At 42.1% G+C, this 14,592-nt stretch overlaps 1 protein-coding gene across 13 annotated transcripts in view; it reads right to left on the bottom strand.

Moving 5' to 3' along the window:
* Positions 1-14,592, bottom strand: part of PTPRM (protein tyrosine phosphatase receptor type M) — an 884,286-nt gene that overhangs the window by 664,482 nt on the left and 205,212 nt on the right. For all 13 annotated transcript variants that reach the window (XM_089305325.1, XM_089305326.1, XM_089305318.1 and 10 more), the window contains one exon: positions 7,699-7,821. In XM_089305325.1, the coding sequence (XP_089161451.1) occupies positions 7,699-7,821 (123 nt within the window). The remainder of the gene's footprint in view (positions 1-7,698; positions 7,822-14,592) is intronic.

Raw genomic sequence — 14,592 nt, 5'->3', positions numbered from 1 at the left:
GCCAACTCATTAATGAATGAGGTAAAATAAGGCTGTAAGCCATAAAATTTTCTCCCCACCCCAGAAAGATCTGAAGAGACGGAGACTGTAAGGTGCATGGGGGAAGGGATTTTGATTGGTTCCCCTCTGTGAGGAAGCTGGAGCCTCTATGACAATGCTGAGCACATAGCAGGTGTTCAACAAACATTTGTTGAATGTTGAAAGAATGAGTGAGATAATTAGACAACTGTCTGACTATTCTATGCCAAAGATGCTTCTCACTAGATACATGCTGAAATTTAAGGGGGCAAAAGCCTTTTCAAGCCCAGAGTCGTCTCTCTTTATTACTTCCTAAGCCCTCGAGTGTGAATAAATAGAAGCCTTCCCCAGCAAAAGGGAAATATGCCCGATCAATGCACCCAAAGAGAAAGCTTCAATTACTTTGTCACTCCATCAACTTTCCCAAATGTGGATTGACTCTAAACAAATCCATGTGGTCATTTTTCTATTTTCTGGGTCACCACACTAAGAGGGCGCACTGCTGCTCTATCCCAGCGCTTCTGCTCTGCCTTCCACACGCGCCCCCACAGGATGATTCCTTCCATAGCCACAGCATCTCCACGAGATTAGCCTCCTCACCATCCCCAGTGCCCAGCATGTAAAACGAAGACACAGAAAGCTAATGACAGTTACACATCATCCTACTGGGAAAGTACCAGGAGAATTATATTTTCCCAGCATTAGGACCCAAACTCACTTAATCAAAACCTTTTTTTAGAGGTGTGATAATTTAAAGATATAAGAAAGGGTATAAATTTCAATTCTACATGTATTAAACAACTATGGTTATAAGCAACATTTATATATTTAATACTATGGATTTATTTTCTTTTTCATAAAACAGTCATATTTTAGACATAAAATGAGGGACCTTTTTTTTTCTTTTTTTTTTTTTTTTTTTTGACAGGCAGAGTGGAAGAGTGGACAGTGAGAGAGAGAGACAGAGAGAAAGGTCTTCCTATACCATTGGTTCACCCTCCAATGGCCACTGCAGCTGGCACACTAGGGCCAGCGCACTGCACTGATCCGAAGCCAGGAGCCAGGTGCTTCCTCCTGGTCTCCCATGCGGGTGCAGGACCCAAGCACTTGGGCCATCCTCCACTGCACTCCCTGGCCACAGCAGAGAGCTGGCCTGGAAGAGGGGCAACCGGGACAGAATCTGGTGCCCCGACCAGGACTAGAACCCTGGGTGCTGGCGCTGCAGGCGGAAGATTAGCCTAGTAAGCCGTGGCGCCGGCCAAAGAACTTCTTAAATATCAAGTTATAAAACTGGAGCAGTAAGGTCCAAATGTATCACAGTAACAAAATACAAAAATATTAACACTGTCAAACAAGGTATGTCTTTTTAAATCACTAGATACGTCTTAATCTATGTGACAACTATGCAATGTGCTGTAATATTCTACATAAAACTATATAATCCAACAGTGCTAACAACATGTCCCAGGATAATATATGAATTCTTACTCAAAGCTCTTATGCTGAAAATGGTGAATCTTAAGAAATTGGAATAAATTTCCCCCATTGCTAATGGAGAAAACCAACTGATGCGAAGTGAATCACACACCACCAAAGGAGAAACTAGGTTTGGCATAGTTTGACAAGAAAACCATAATGGTGTGGAGTTAGTTGCAAAAATATAATCTACTGTAACATAAAGGTCGACTTTATAAACAGAACTTTACATGCTATTTGGTATTCATTTGCCTTACATACGTATTTACAGAGCTAATGTCACTGCCTCAGAGCAGTTATCAAGTCAGCTTCTATAAAGCTCCAGACTGTATTTAAATTTTTTAAAATATGGCTAAAAATAACCTCATACATGAAGAAAAAGAGAAACAGACCCTACACACAGAAGCATTGGCTACAAATAGGCAAAAAGCTGAAATTTTTAATCTCTCACTGTCATAATTTTTAATGAATTATTAGAATCATGGTATTACAACACAGGTTTTGGCACTGAACAATAAAGAAAATCATAAAGCTTTTCAACAATAGAACATTCAAGATAAATAGAGAGAAAATTCCCTAATGTTTATTTTTCTTATTGAGTTTCATAGCCCAATATTTAGAAGACACATAACCTGAAAAACTGAAATAAAGTTTCTGTATTAATAACTATAATATGAATAGAGAAAACAATAACAATATAAACCAAGAGTCCAAAACAACACTTATATGCTGGTGTCAAATCTAAGACCAGACTAAGCAAGATTTTTCTGCAAAAGGCCAAAAAGTAAATACTCAAACTTTGTGAACCAAATGGTCTCCATCGTCAACAATTCAATTCCGCCATTTACTGGTTGAGATCAGCCATGGGCAATCTATAAGCAAATGGGCACGGCTGTATGCTTAAAATCTTTGCCTAGAGCCATGGAAATTTGAATTTCACGTGTCACAAAATATTATTCTTTTTGCTTTATTTTTTTCAACCATGCAAAACACTTACAACCATTCTCAGCTTCTAAACCACAGAAGCCTAGCAGCAGCCTGCTTCTGGACAGCAGGACACATTCTGACAACTCTTGGTTAACAAACCAAGAAACACCTGAGAGGTCAAACACACATACTCCTGAGATAAGTTCAATACTACTTTAAGAAAAGGATTTAAAAAAAAAAAAAACTTAGCCCATGAAAGGCTATGGTTGTTATGTGATTTTGCCACCCATTTACCTTGAGAAATTTATAAAATTCATTTCCGGTTTTGAATGGAAGGCCCACCTTGACAATCTGTTGTTGAAAGCAATGAATCACACTGCACAGGTTAACAGAAAAGGAAAAGGAGGAAGAGCAGAAGGAGGTGGAAAGGGAGAAAATCCTTGCAACTCAATCGTTCTTAAGCTTACAGCTATATACACATATTGGGAACTCAGTTCTAAAATCTACACATGAGAACAATACATGCAAGTTACTTGTAACGATTTTGTTTTGAGAATTTAACTTCTCTGTTTGGGCAGAAGGGTCAGTTGGACTCAATTCCCTACACTTTTATAGCATGTTGGGCTTACAGTAAGAAAACTGCTCTTAGAACACTTACAGTCTGTACCATACTTAATTATATAAAGTTTTTTTCACTTTTATTCAATAAACATAAATTTCCAAAGTACAGCTTATGGATTACAATGGCTTTTTCCCACCCATAATTTCCCTCCCACCCACAACCCTCCCATCTCCCGCTCCCTTCCCCTTCCATTCACATCAAGATTCATTTTCAATTCTCTTTATATACAGGAGATCAATTTAGTATATATTAAGTAAAGATTTCAACAGTTTGCACCCACACAGAAACATAAAGTGTAAAATACTGTTTGAGTACTAGTTATAGCATTAATTCACATTGAACAACACATTAAGGACAGAGATCCTACATGAGAAGTAAGTGCACAGTGACTCCTGTTGTTGACTTAACAAATTGACACTCTTGTTTATGGCGTCAGTAATCTCCCTAGGCTCTTGTCAAGAGTTGCCAAGGCTATGGAAGCCTTTTGAGTTTGCCGACTCCAATCTTATTTAGACAATGTCCCTAATAGGTGACAACTAACCAAGCACCAAAAAGGAAACCTGTAGTGAAATAGACACTATGAGAAACAATGACTTGATCAGCCCTTGTCCTGACTGTTGATGTACAACTAAATACTTTATCCCTTTTAATATTTTTTGTTCTACTTAATACTATTGGTTGAACTCTGTTTTTTAACACGCAATTATTCTTAGGTGTTTTAATTTAACTGAAAAGTGTTAAATATAAGAGTGGGAATAAGAGAGGGAGAAGATGTACAATTTGGAACAAGCTCAAGCTGACTTGCCCCAAATGGTGGAGTTAGAAACGTGCCTGGGGATTCCAATTCAATCCCATCAAGGTGGCATGTACCAATGCCATCTCCCTAGTCCAAGTGATCAATTTCTGTTCACAATTGATCACACTGATAGGTCTAAGAGTCAAAGGAATCACATAAACAAGGCTAGTGTCTGCTAATACTAACTGATAGAATTAAAAAGGGAGAGAACAATCCAACATGGGAAGCGGGATACACAGCAGACTCATAGAAAGGCAGTTGTCCTAAACAGCACTCTGGCCTCAGAATCAGCCCTTAAGGCATTCGGATCTGTCTGAAGAGCCCATGAGAGTATTATAGGCATGGAAAGCCAAGACACTCTGGCAAAAAAAAAAAAAATAATAATAATAATAAATAAATAAAATAAATGAAAGATCTCTGCGAGTGAGATCCCAGTGGAAAGAACAGGCCATCAAAGAAGGAGGTATATACAGTTTTTATTGCTCCCTAATGTTATCTTTGTAACTTTTTTTCACAAAAAGAATTCATAGAAAGAAGGAATGATTTCTTATAATCCTTTAGCTCTCTCAGTAATTAACATCATGTTTAGCATACTCTAGGATTCACAAAACATTTTCCAGACTAAAATGTGGTAATGAATACAAGGGGTGGACATTGTGGCACAGCAAGCTAAGCTGCCATTTGAGGTGCCTGCGTCCCACATCGGATATCTGAGTGCTGGTTAGAGTCCTGGCACCTCCAACTGAGTCTCCTGTCAATGAACCTGTGAGAGCAGCAGATGGGGGTCTAAGTGCTTGGGTTCTTCCCACCCACATTACAGATTTGCATGGAATTGGGGATCCTGGCCCAGCCTTGACTATTGTGGACATTTTGGGAATGAACCAGCATATGGAAGAACACTCTTTAAAAAAAAAAATCTGTGCATCTTCTACAAACTTTTAAAATGAATGATACAAAAAGAAATATCAGCATTTATGATTCTATATTATGGCAGAAAAATTATCACATGGAACTATGAATTTTCAGAAATCTCATCTGTACCCATGCACATAAACTTCAACAAAGGGGTGCAGAAATTTCTTGTCACTCACATGCTGACAACTCAAACCACACCCAAACAATGAGCTGTCCCCTGGTTCGGAAGTAAGGATCCCTAGGGCACACCTTTCATAATGATCACTAATCAGATGGACTTGACAAAAGCATTTAAAGATGTAATATTCAGAGATCTTAAGATACACAGGCCTGAGAGATTCACCAAGAATTCTATTAGTCAACAGAAATAGAATGAACTAAAGCAGAACATTTAAATGCCCCAACTTCCTCAGTGCACAAGAACTGTCAAAGGCCATTAGTTTTCACTTTCCCCTTTGTTCCTCCAATTATCTGACTATTGTAGGATGCACCTGGAATTTCATTCTTCACTATCATTTTCAATGGCCTCTGTTAGGACTCTAGGCTTCCTATATTTTAAAAGTGAACTTTAAAACAGTCTGAGAAGGTAGTATACAACATCAAAAGGTAAAAAATGGGGGGCAGATGTTTGGCCTAGCAACTGGGACTCCTGCACCCCATATTGGTGTACTTGGGTTTGAGTCCTGGCCCTGCTCCGGAATCCAGTTTCCTGCTAATGCACACACTGGGAAGCAGTGGTGATGGCTCAGGTAGTTGAGCCTGTCAAACACATGGGAGACCTAGATTAAGTTCTAGGCTCCTGGCTTGGGCCTGGCCCAGTTCTAGCTGTTGTGGATATTTGGGGAATGAAGCTCCAGATGCAGTTCTGTGTGTGTGTGTGTCTGTGTGTGTCTGTGTGTGTCTCAATAAATAAATAAAAATATAAAAAATAAACAACAATAGGCCGGCACCATGGCTCACTTGGTTAATCCTCCGCCTGCGGCGCCGGCATCGCATATGGGCTCCGATTCTAGTCTCGGTTGATCCTCTTCCAGTCCAGCTCTCTGCTGTGGCCCAGGAGGGCAGTGGAGGATGGCCCCAAGTGCTTGGCCCCTGCACCCGCATGGGAGACCAGGAATAAGCACCTGGCTCCTGGCTTTGGATCAGCACAGCACCAGCCGTGGCGGCCATTTGGGGGGAGAACCAACAGAAGGAAGACCTTTCTCTCTGTCTCTTTCTCTCACTGTCTATAAGTCTACCTGTCAAAATAAAAGATAAAAAAAATAAACAAACAACAAGATGGTGAGCAGAAAAGATTCCTTTGGCCTCTTTTATGGGGTAGGGGTATTATCTTGGCTAGAAAAGGTTCTACAATAGTGGAACTTCTTTAGCTAAGTTAATTTTTTCAAGTCAGGCTTCATGTAAGATCGTAGTACTGACATCAACTACCTAATATGGAAAATTACAAATCTCTCATCAAATGAGAAGACAACAAACCAAGCAAGTGTGGGTGCACTCATCAGAGAAATCAGCTGTGACCAAGTCATATGTTTCCACCCCCTCTCCGGCCGTCCACCTCCCGGTCCCACAGCCTTAGCTGTCCCTGGACGTGGCCGTCCTTCTCTGGACACAGGCTGGACAACTGCGAGAGAGTGCTAAGACCAAAAGGCCTTCAGGGTATGCAAGAGAGGTCAGCTCAGCAGAAGGAGCACCACTGTGCTCCTCCTCCTTGGCTCCCTCACCAGCAAGAACGAGAGCAAGAATCTGGACAAGCAGTGAACGTGCACCCCAGATTCCAAGGCAGTCACATTTGAAAGCACTTACTCACACAACACACACACACACACACACACACACAGAGGAAAGCAGAGTGTGAGCTGGAGGAAAATTACCAAGAGGTAGGAAGGTTTTGAAATCTGACAAACCCTGGCACTAAACGGCTGAGTGCTCCCCTCTCTGAAGTTATAAGGAGTTCACCTCGGTGCGGGAAGAGAAGGGCAGGAACGTGGTGGGCACTGCAACCCCTCGAGCTTCGTCACGACAGCACTGACCTCTGTTCCATGTTGAAAGGCTGTGTCGACAAGATGATTTACTAACTAAAACTGCTGCTGCATGTACATGAGGGAAAAACTCTGTATTTGCTAAAAATAACAAAAGTTGCATTTTATCTGAAATGCAAATGGGAATATCTTTCACAGACTGAATGCTAAACGGAACACAGCCATCACCCCAAGTACATTATGATTCTGTGCCTCTAAAGTTGGAGAGGGCTGTCTGACGTGACGTCACAGCCTGACAAGGGGTCTAGGACCGTGATCAAGCTCCCACCTGAATAGAGTGCCACAGTCGCCACCAGCCTACCCCTCCTTCCAAACAGGAAGTAGAGTTTGCCCTGGTGTTCAGTGGAACAAATCTCTCTCATCCGTTAGAAAATTTACTGAGCACATCAATAGTGAAGAAAATATGTGCATTTCTCCAGCACCATTTTATCTTCAAAATGTTTTCAGTATCACCAGGCATCCTCCTAGGCTTTCTAGGAGCCAAGTGAGTCTCAGTTACTGACAAAAGTTAAGTCGCCTCCAAGTTCCGCAATGACAGATGAAACTTCAGTTACTTAGATTCCTCATCTACAGCTGAATCCATTCGATACACTTGCCAGAAGATAGATCCATCTATTTCCCTTTATCTGCTGCCTGGAGAAGAATCAACTGGTGATTCCTCATTCATCTAGCTAAGGTGTACACTTAGATAAAGAAGAAAACTTTAATTAGACTTGGAAGGTTGATACAAAGTTAAAACTCTTGTAATTGGTACTGGTGATGTACCATTCGCACAGCTAATCAGTCTGACCGTCACAAGGACCAATGCCTGCATTCATTCAACCACTATCCAGCGAACATTTACTATGATTAAAACTCTTGTGCATCCTTTATTTTAAACAGAAAACTTAAAACTAAAAGCAAACCTGATGGCATCCACGGATCAGAAGTTGGTTTGGTCAAGGTGTTCACCTGCTCCCAGTTGAAGTCATCATCTTCAGCTTGACTGTATCCACAGGTGCTGTACGGCTCATCAAAGAGGCAACCACCTAACGTAAAAGAAATAAAAGTAAGGTAAACAACATGAAACCTCTGGAATAAACCATTATGATAGCAGGAAACCATACTACGGTCTGATGTCAAACTCATTTTGATTTGACCTTTTCGCCTAAAAACTGAGGCTCTTCCTCTTCTTGTGCCCTTGCTATATGTTACTGAGTAGTAATCATGTCTCATCCAAACCGCCATACTCCATTGCTCTCCAAAAGAAATCTAACATTGGTAAAAGCCAATCAAAAGTCAAACCTAAGGAAGCATAAAATCCATGCTTTTCAGATGTAAAGGAATCTGGAAAACAGATCCTGCATTCTATTTTTTTTAACTTTTATTTAATGAATATAGATTTCCGAAGTACAGCTTATGGACTACATTGGCTCCCCCCTCCCCATGACTTCCCTCCCACCTGCAACCCTCCCCTTTCCCACTCTCTCTCCCCTTCCATTCATATCATGATTCATTTTCAATTTTCTATATATACAGAAGATCAGTTTAGTATACATTAAGTAAAGATTTCAACAGTTTGCACCCACATAGAAACACAAAGTGAAAAATACTGTTTGAGTACTCGTTATAGTATTAAATCTCAATGTACAGCACATTAAGGACAGAGATCCTACATGAGGAGTAAGTGCACAGTGACTCCTGTTGTTGACTTTACAAATTGACACTCCTGTTTATGGCATCAGTAATCTCCCTATGAACCAGTTATGAGTTTCCAAGGCTATGGAAGCCCCTTGAGTTCTCCGACTCTTATCTTGTTTAGACACGGTCATAGTCAAAGTGGAGGTTCTCTCCTCCCTTCAGAGAAAGGCACCTCCCTCTTTGAAGACCTGTTCTTTCCACTGGGATCTCACTCACAGAGATCTTTTTGCCAGAGTGTCTTGGCTATGGAAGCCTTTTGAGTTCTCCGACTCTTATCTTATTTAGACGAGGTCATAGTCATACCTTTAGAGAAAGGTCATAGTCATACCTTTAGAGAAAGGTACCTCCTTCTTTGAAGACCTGTTCTTTCCACTGGGATCTCATTCACAGAGATCTTTCATTTAGGTTTTGTTTTGTTTTGTTTTTTTTTCCAGAGTGTCTTGGCTTTCCATGCCTGAAATACTCTCATGGGCTTTTCAGCCAGATCCGAATGCCTTTAGGGCTGATTCTGAGGCCAGAGTGCTGTTTAGGACATCTGCCATTCTATGAGTCTGCTGTGTATCTCACTTCCCATGTTGAGATACTGCATTCTAAACTTTTAACAGAACTGCCCGTAGGGCTCAATATGTATTCAATAGGAAAAAAACATAACTTGTCTCAACAAAATTAAGAGAGAAATGCTTTCACCACAAATCTGGCAAAATGGTAGAAGATGAGATGCAGGAAACCCACGGACATAGCTCGCAAAATATTTTTCATAGAAGAAGTCTAAATCTAACAGAAATAGGTTTCCGTTTATTACTTTGGAGATTTGAAGTCTTAAAATTTAAAGAGATTGGAAGTTCACTGATAGTTCAAACAAGTTTTAAAAGCAAAATTAAATTCAAAAGTAACATGGTAAATATCTGCTTAATTTTGGTATTACAAATGAAACTATTTAAAGGAGCAAGAAAATGCTAGAAAATGCAGTGTATGCAGAGCAAATCGGCGGTTTCAGCACCAAGAGCAGTCCGCACATTGAGGAGTACAGGTCCTGCCTCATACTCAGCTAAACACTTCCTGGTATTCGAGTTCTGACAGTATCAGACCCTTTCCCTGACACTTCATACAGGGAAAATGAGTGATTATATGATCATATTAATCATTACGAAATTTCTATCTTTTCAATACTGCTATTACTTACATTAATTCAAAATATCCATTATAATTGATTGCCACTGATGGTAAGGGTTCTGGTCAAGAAAAGCATGAATTGAAGACTGACTACATTACGCCTATGATGTGTGTCCTGGTGGTAAGAAGATAAGTGGTCACTGTACAACCTCGGGGGTGGGGGTAAGGGGGACTGAGTTCACCTGATCCAACTTCCCATCCAAATGCTTAAGTCAACTCTGCATCTTCCCGATCAGCCAGCCTCAGACACGTGAAGCACTCAGTATGCTGTAGAGCCTCCCTACCACAAAGAAAATGCCCCTCCAAAAGGTCCTCGGGTAGATATTTGGCCTAGTGGTTAAGGCATCCAGTCCCTGGGTTTGAATCCCACCTCTGCCTCCTGATTCCTGCTGGTGTAGACCATGAGAGGCAGTGGTGATGACAACAGTGACCATGTTCCCACTAACCTCTGTGGGAGACCCAGATTGGGCCGCCACCTCCCTGCTTCAGCCTAGCTTAGCCCTGGCTGTTGTATATGGGGAGTGAACCAGCAGACAGGAGTGCTGGCTCCCACTCACTCTCTTTCTCTCTCTGTCAAGAAAAAAAAGTCCGAACTCTGCTTCTTGAATTGTACCTGTCGATCTTAGCTCTCCTCTAAGGAATGTATAAAAGAAAGCTCAGCTCTGAAAGGAAAAGCTGGTTAGTTGTAAAGAGCTGTCACATTACAAGTCTTCATTTCTCCAGGCAAAACATGCCTTGCTCCTCTCAGTTCCCCCTCTGCCAAGCTTTCCAGACTTTGCCTCCCCTGGCAGCTGCTCTAGAACACTCGTCCTAAAGAATAGCACCAGTAGAATTCAAACAGCTCCTTCCCTGCTAACAGTCAGGAGGGCTTCCGGTTCCCTGGGAGCTGCTGTGAGCGTGCAGTCTCCCCTTTGAAATGAGGCAAATTCGCAACTGCCCATTTGTCCCTACAAAATCTCAGCAGGTCACTTCCAGTGCCTCACTCTTGAAATCTTGATCCTCTCACTCAGAGTCCTCGAGCCATCAAGATTCATGTTACAGAGTGAGCACCCCTAATCCCAAAAGCTCCTAAATAAGAAACTTTCTGAGCACCGACAAGATGCCACAAGAGGAAAATTCCACCACTAACACCATATGATGGGCTGCAATCAAAATGCAGGCACACTATAAATCTTATATAAAAGATTATATAAAATTGCCTTCTTCAGACTATGTGAATAAGGGACATATGAAAACACAAATGAATCTCATGTTCAGCCTTGGGTTTCGTCCTCAAAATCTCTCTATACATTTCTCTCTTTCTGTAAACACACACCCCTCCACCTACCCCCCCCCCTCCCCGCCGTGGGGAGCAACTGGGAGCAACTCGGACTAGACTAAGTTACTGGAATTAAGACTTATTCTATGCATCTGCTCTCCCACAATATGGCGCTGGGAGAGGAGAAAACAGCTTCTACGCAGCTACGTGATGACCTCCAGGAGCTGATCCTGCTCCTGATTGGAGGAGAGCAGCGTACTCGGCGTGTGGGCAGCCGAGTTGGGATTGGTGGAAGAGGACTATAAAGGAGGAGAGAGACAACATGCACCAGGAACATCTAAGGGGAACATCTATCTGAAGGAACACCTGTGCAGCCCCCGAGAGAGCCGGCCGGCGGTGTGCCGCTCCCCTGCGGAAGTGGGGAATGTGGCAGGGGGAACCGCCCTTCCACGGAGGTGGAAGGGTCGGTAGCCAACCCGGGAAGAACCAGCAGCAAACCCGGGGAGGGCCGAGCAGACAAAAGAACAGCGCAGGGTCCTGTGTCGTTCCTCCACGAAGAGGGGGAGCGACATAATGGTGCCGTGACTCGGATATGAAGCCTAGGCAGGGTTTAGTGTCGCTCCTCCACGAAGAGGGGGAGCGACACCCCCCCACACACATATATGCTCACACATTCTAAAACCTAAAAATAATCCCAAATCTAAAAACACTTCTGGTCTCAAGCAAGCACTCCAAGTCACTGACAAAAAAAAAAAAAAAAAAAAAAACAAACAAACAAAAAAAAAACCACCACCTTGAATGGGTTATAGTCAAGGAATTCAACTCTGATCCATAGCTTTCTTGTGTTAGCTGCGGGCATGAGGATGACATCTGTGGCCCCTGACACTCATGCCTGTAACATTTTTAACAGCGCTAACCATTCCACTGGGAAGAGCAAACTCATTATAAAAGGTACAGCACTGGCTCCATGTTTCACCTTGACAATAATCGGTCATTTCTCTTTCTCTCTCTGAGTTTTTAACAAGTTTGGCAACAAAGTGGATTTGCTTAAAGCACATAATTCTCACAGCTCTCCAAGAAATGCTGGAAAGACTATGCAATACATTTGTTAGAAAATGTTTCCTCGGGTGCAAACCCTAATTTTGATGTGGAGAATGGCTTCAGAGCTGTTGAAAATAAGCCCAAACAGCAGTAGCACAGATGATACTGCAAAGAGAGAAATAACCATCAATGCTGACAGACAGCACCGTGATGAAAGTCAAGTCCGGAGCGCAGACGTAAACAGAGAGAAGTGGTGGCAGCCGCGCACAGAACAACTCCAGGCTGCTGAGATCAGCCTGCTTCACAAGCCGACTTTGGCGTTGAGACGGAACCAACCATAAACGCAAAAGCATGTGAGCCTGAGAGTGAAACCCAAAGACTAACACGATGCTCATGTGAGGATAGAATTTTCCCATCACACAAAGCTGCTGTTATCATTTGAAAGGAAACATAAAAAGTAAGATGAGGTTCTTTCTGGGCCCATATGGGAGCATGAAGCCACTGAAAAATGGGAGAGCCTACGAATTGACTATTGCCCTAGAACAGATCCCCTGCACATTGATCTTCAGATCAGTCCCTGGCCTTCATCCAGCAGATGTGGGACTCCCAGAACAGCAAAGGTGGTTCACTGAGCTTAAAAAAAAGCAGCAGCAGCAGCAGCAGCAACAAACAACATCAGAACTGAAATAACCAATCACAGAGAGCATTTGGCTTTCAAAGTACTTTTGCATAGCACAGAAGTATAAGGGGTCCAGGGTCAAACACCCCAGGTATTTTTTCATAAAAACTGCAGAGTTCAACGACAGGCCCACTGGCAGGGTAGGAATTCTGTTGCAACTGTACCTTGGTTACCTTAGTATTCCCTAGAGCTGGTACATGGTAACACCCAGCAAATGTTTTTAAAGTAATAGGTAATGAATTCCCCCACATTTCGAGGCAGAATCAGGCTGCAATCATTTTGACTGGAAAGTAGTTAAAGGAGCACAATGTCACTTACACATCAACAATGAACACAACCTGAATACATCCCTCACACACACCCAGTCCTGTCCTGGAGAGCCCCAAACTGAACCAACTGCAAAAAGTGACCACATCACTGAACATGGTCATTTTTATTGTGCTTGAAAACTGTAAGCAGTTAGACGTTAATGAAGTCTCCACAGATGCTGGTCCTCTAACTCTTTTTTTTCTAGCAATAATTAGAGAGCAAGGCTATTGGTCTAGAAAGGTCACTGGTGATGCATGAAAATAAAATAGTATCCTTTGCCTATTAGTGGGATTGATCTTTCTGCTTTCTTTGGAATAGCAGAGAATGACTCAGTTGATTGGAAATAGCATGGAATCATTAAGGTATAAGCTAGGAAGGCCAAGATGACCCACTGTTACCCAGGCAGAAACCTTGGAAGAGCCCTCACGTGAACTGCCACCTCCCACTCAAGTTCCAGGCCCGGAGAAAGACAAAGCAGACAAACAGGCAAGGACTTGAGCTGCCCATTGAAAATCGTATTTGAACATTTCTTTCAGACTGCAACCTACAGTCATGATGTCTTGACTCAGCATACATATATGCACATTTTGGGAAGCAACTTTATCCCTACTAAGCTAAATGAGTATTTTTCTATTTGATTTTGTAAAAGGCAGCTGTAGATTGACTTAAGGGCCCTGCACAGGCTGCCACCTGTGGTCTCTGAGGTTCTGGAATGAGAGCCCTTATGGGCAGCCATCTATTTAGACTAAAGTTATTAATGAGCAGTACTGGGTGAGAGCACTATTTAGCTACTCAGAGAGCTACCTGTGGTCTAGAAAATTCTCCGATATCAACACCTAGCATTTCCTGAACCTGGATGATGTGGCCAGTCGCATTCTGCCTGGAGCAATACATAGTCATCATTTCATTTACTCCTCATAACCAGTATAGGACTTTTATCTCGATCTATCTGACCCGCCCACCTGTTACACTAACCATCCTGCTTAGTGAAATAAGCCAGTCCCCAAAAGACAAATATCATATGTTCTCTCTGATATGTGGCAATTAATATAGAATACAAAAAATGTACAGGAATGAAACAGACATCTTATGATTTGATTGTGGTTTTCAGCCCTTATTTATAATCATGGGGAACCGTGGTCTTTCTATATTTTACTTCTTGAATGTTATGATTTGTGGTGCATTAAGCCTGTGATTATGGAGCGGATTGAAATATGTTTTTCAAAAGCTGAAGAAAAAAAAAGAAAGGAATGAAGGAAGGATACTGAAGGAGAGCGACAGGCAGGGAGGTAAGTATGGTTATCTTAGATTTTCATCTATGAGGGGCTAGCATTGGGCACAGCAGGTAAAGCAGCCTCCTGTGATCCCATATGGGCACTGGTTTGTATTCCAGATGCTCCACCACTGATCCAGCTTCCTGCTAATAGCCTGGGAAAGCAGCAGAAGATGTCCCTGAATCCATATAGGAGACCTGGATAAAGCTCCTGGCTCCTGGCTTTGGCATGGCCCAGCACAGGCTGTTGTGACCATCTGGGGAGTGAACCAACAGATGGAAGATCTCTGTCTTTCCCTCTCTGTGTGTATCTCTGATTTTCAAATAAATCTTTTTTTTAAAAAAAAAGAATTGTACCTATGAAATACATGAAATTTATCCTCTTT

This window comes from Oryctolagus cuniculus, chromosome 10 (genome assembly GCF_051225735.1).
Source record: "Oryctolagus cuniculus isolate XC-2025 breed Fujian yellow rabbit chromosome 10, ASM5122573v1, whole genome shotgun sequence".
NCBI lineage: Eukaryota > Metazoa > Chordata > Mammalia > Lagomorpha > Leporidae > Oryctolagus > Oryctolagus cuniculus.
This window is presented reverse-complemented; position numbering and strand designations above follow the sequence as displayed.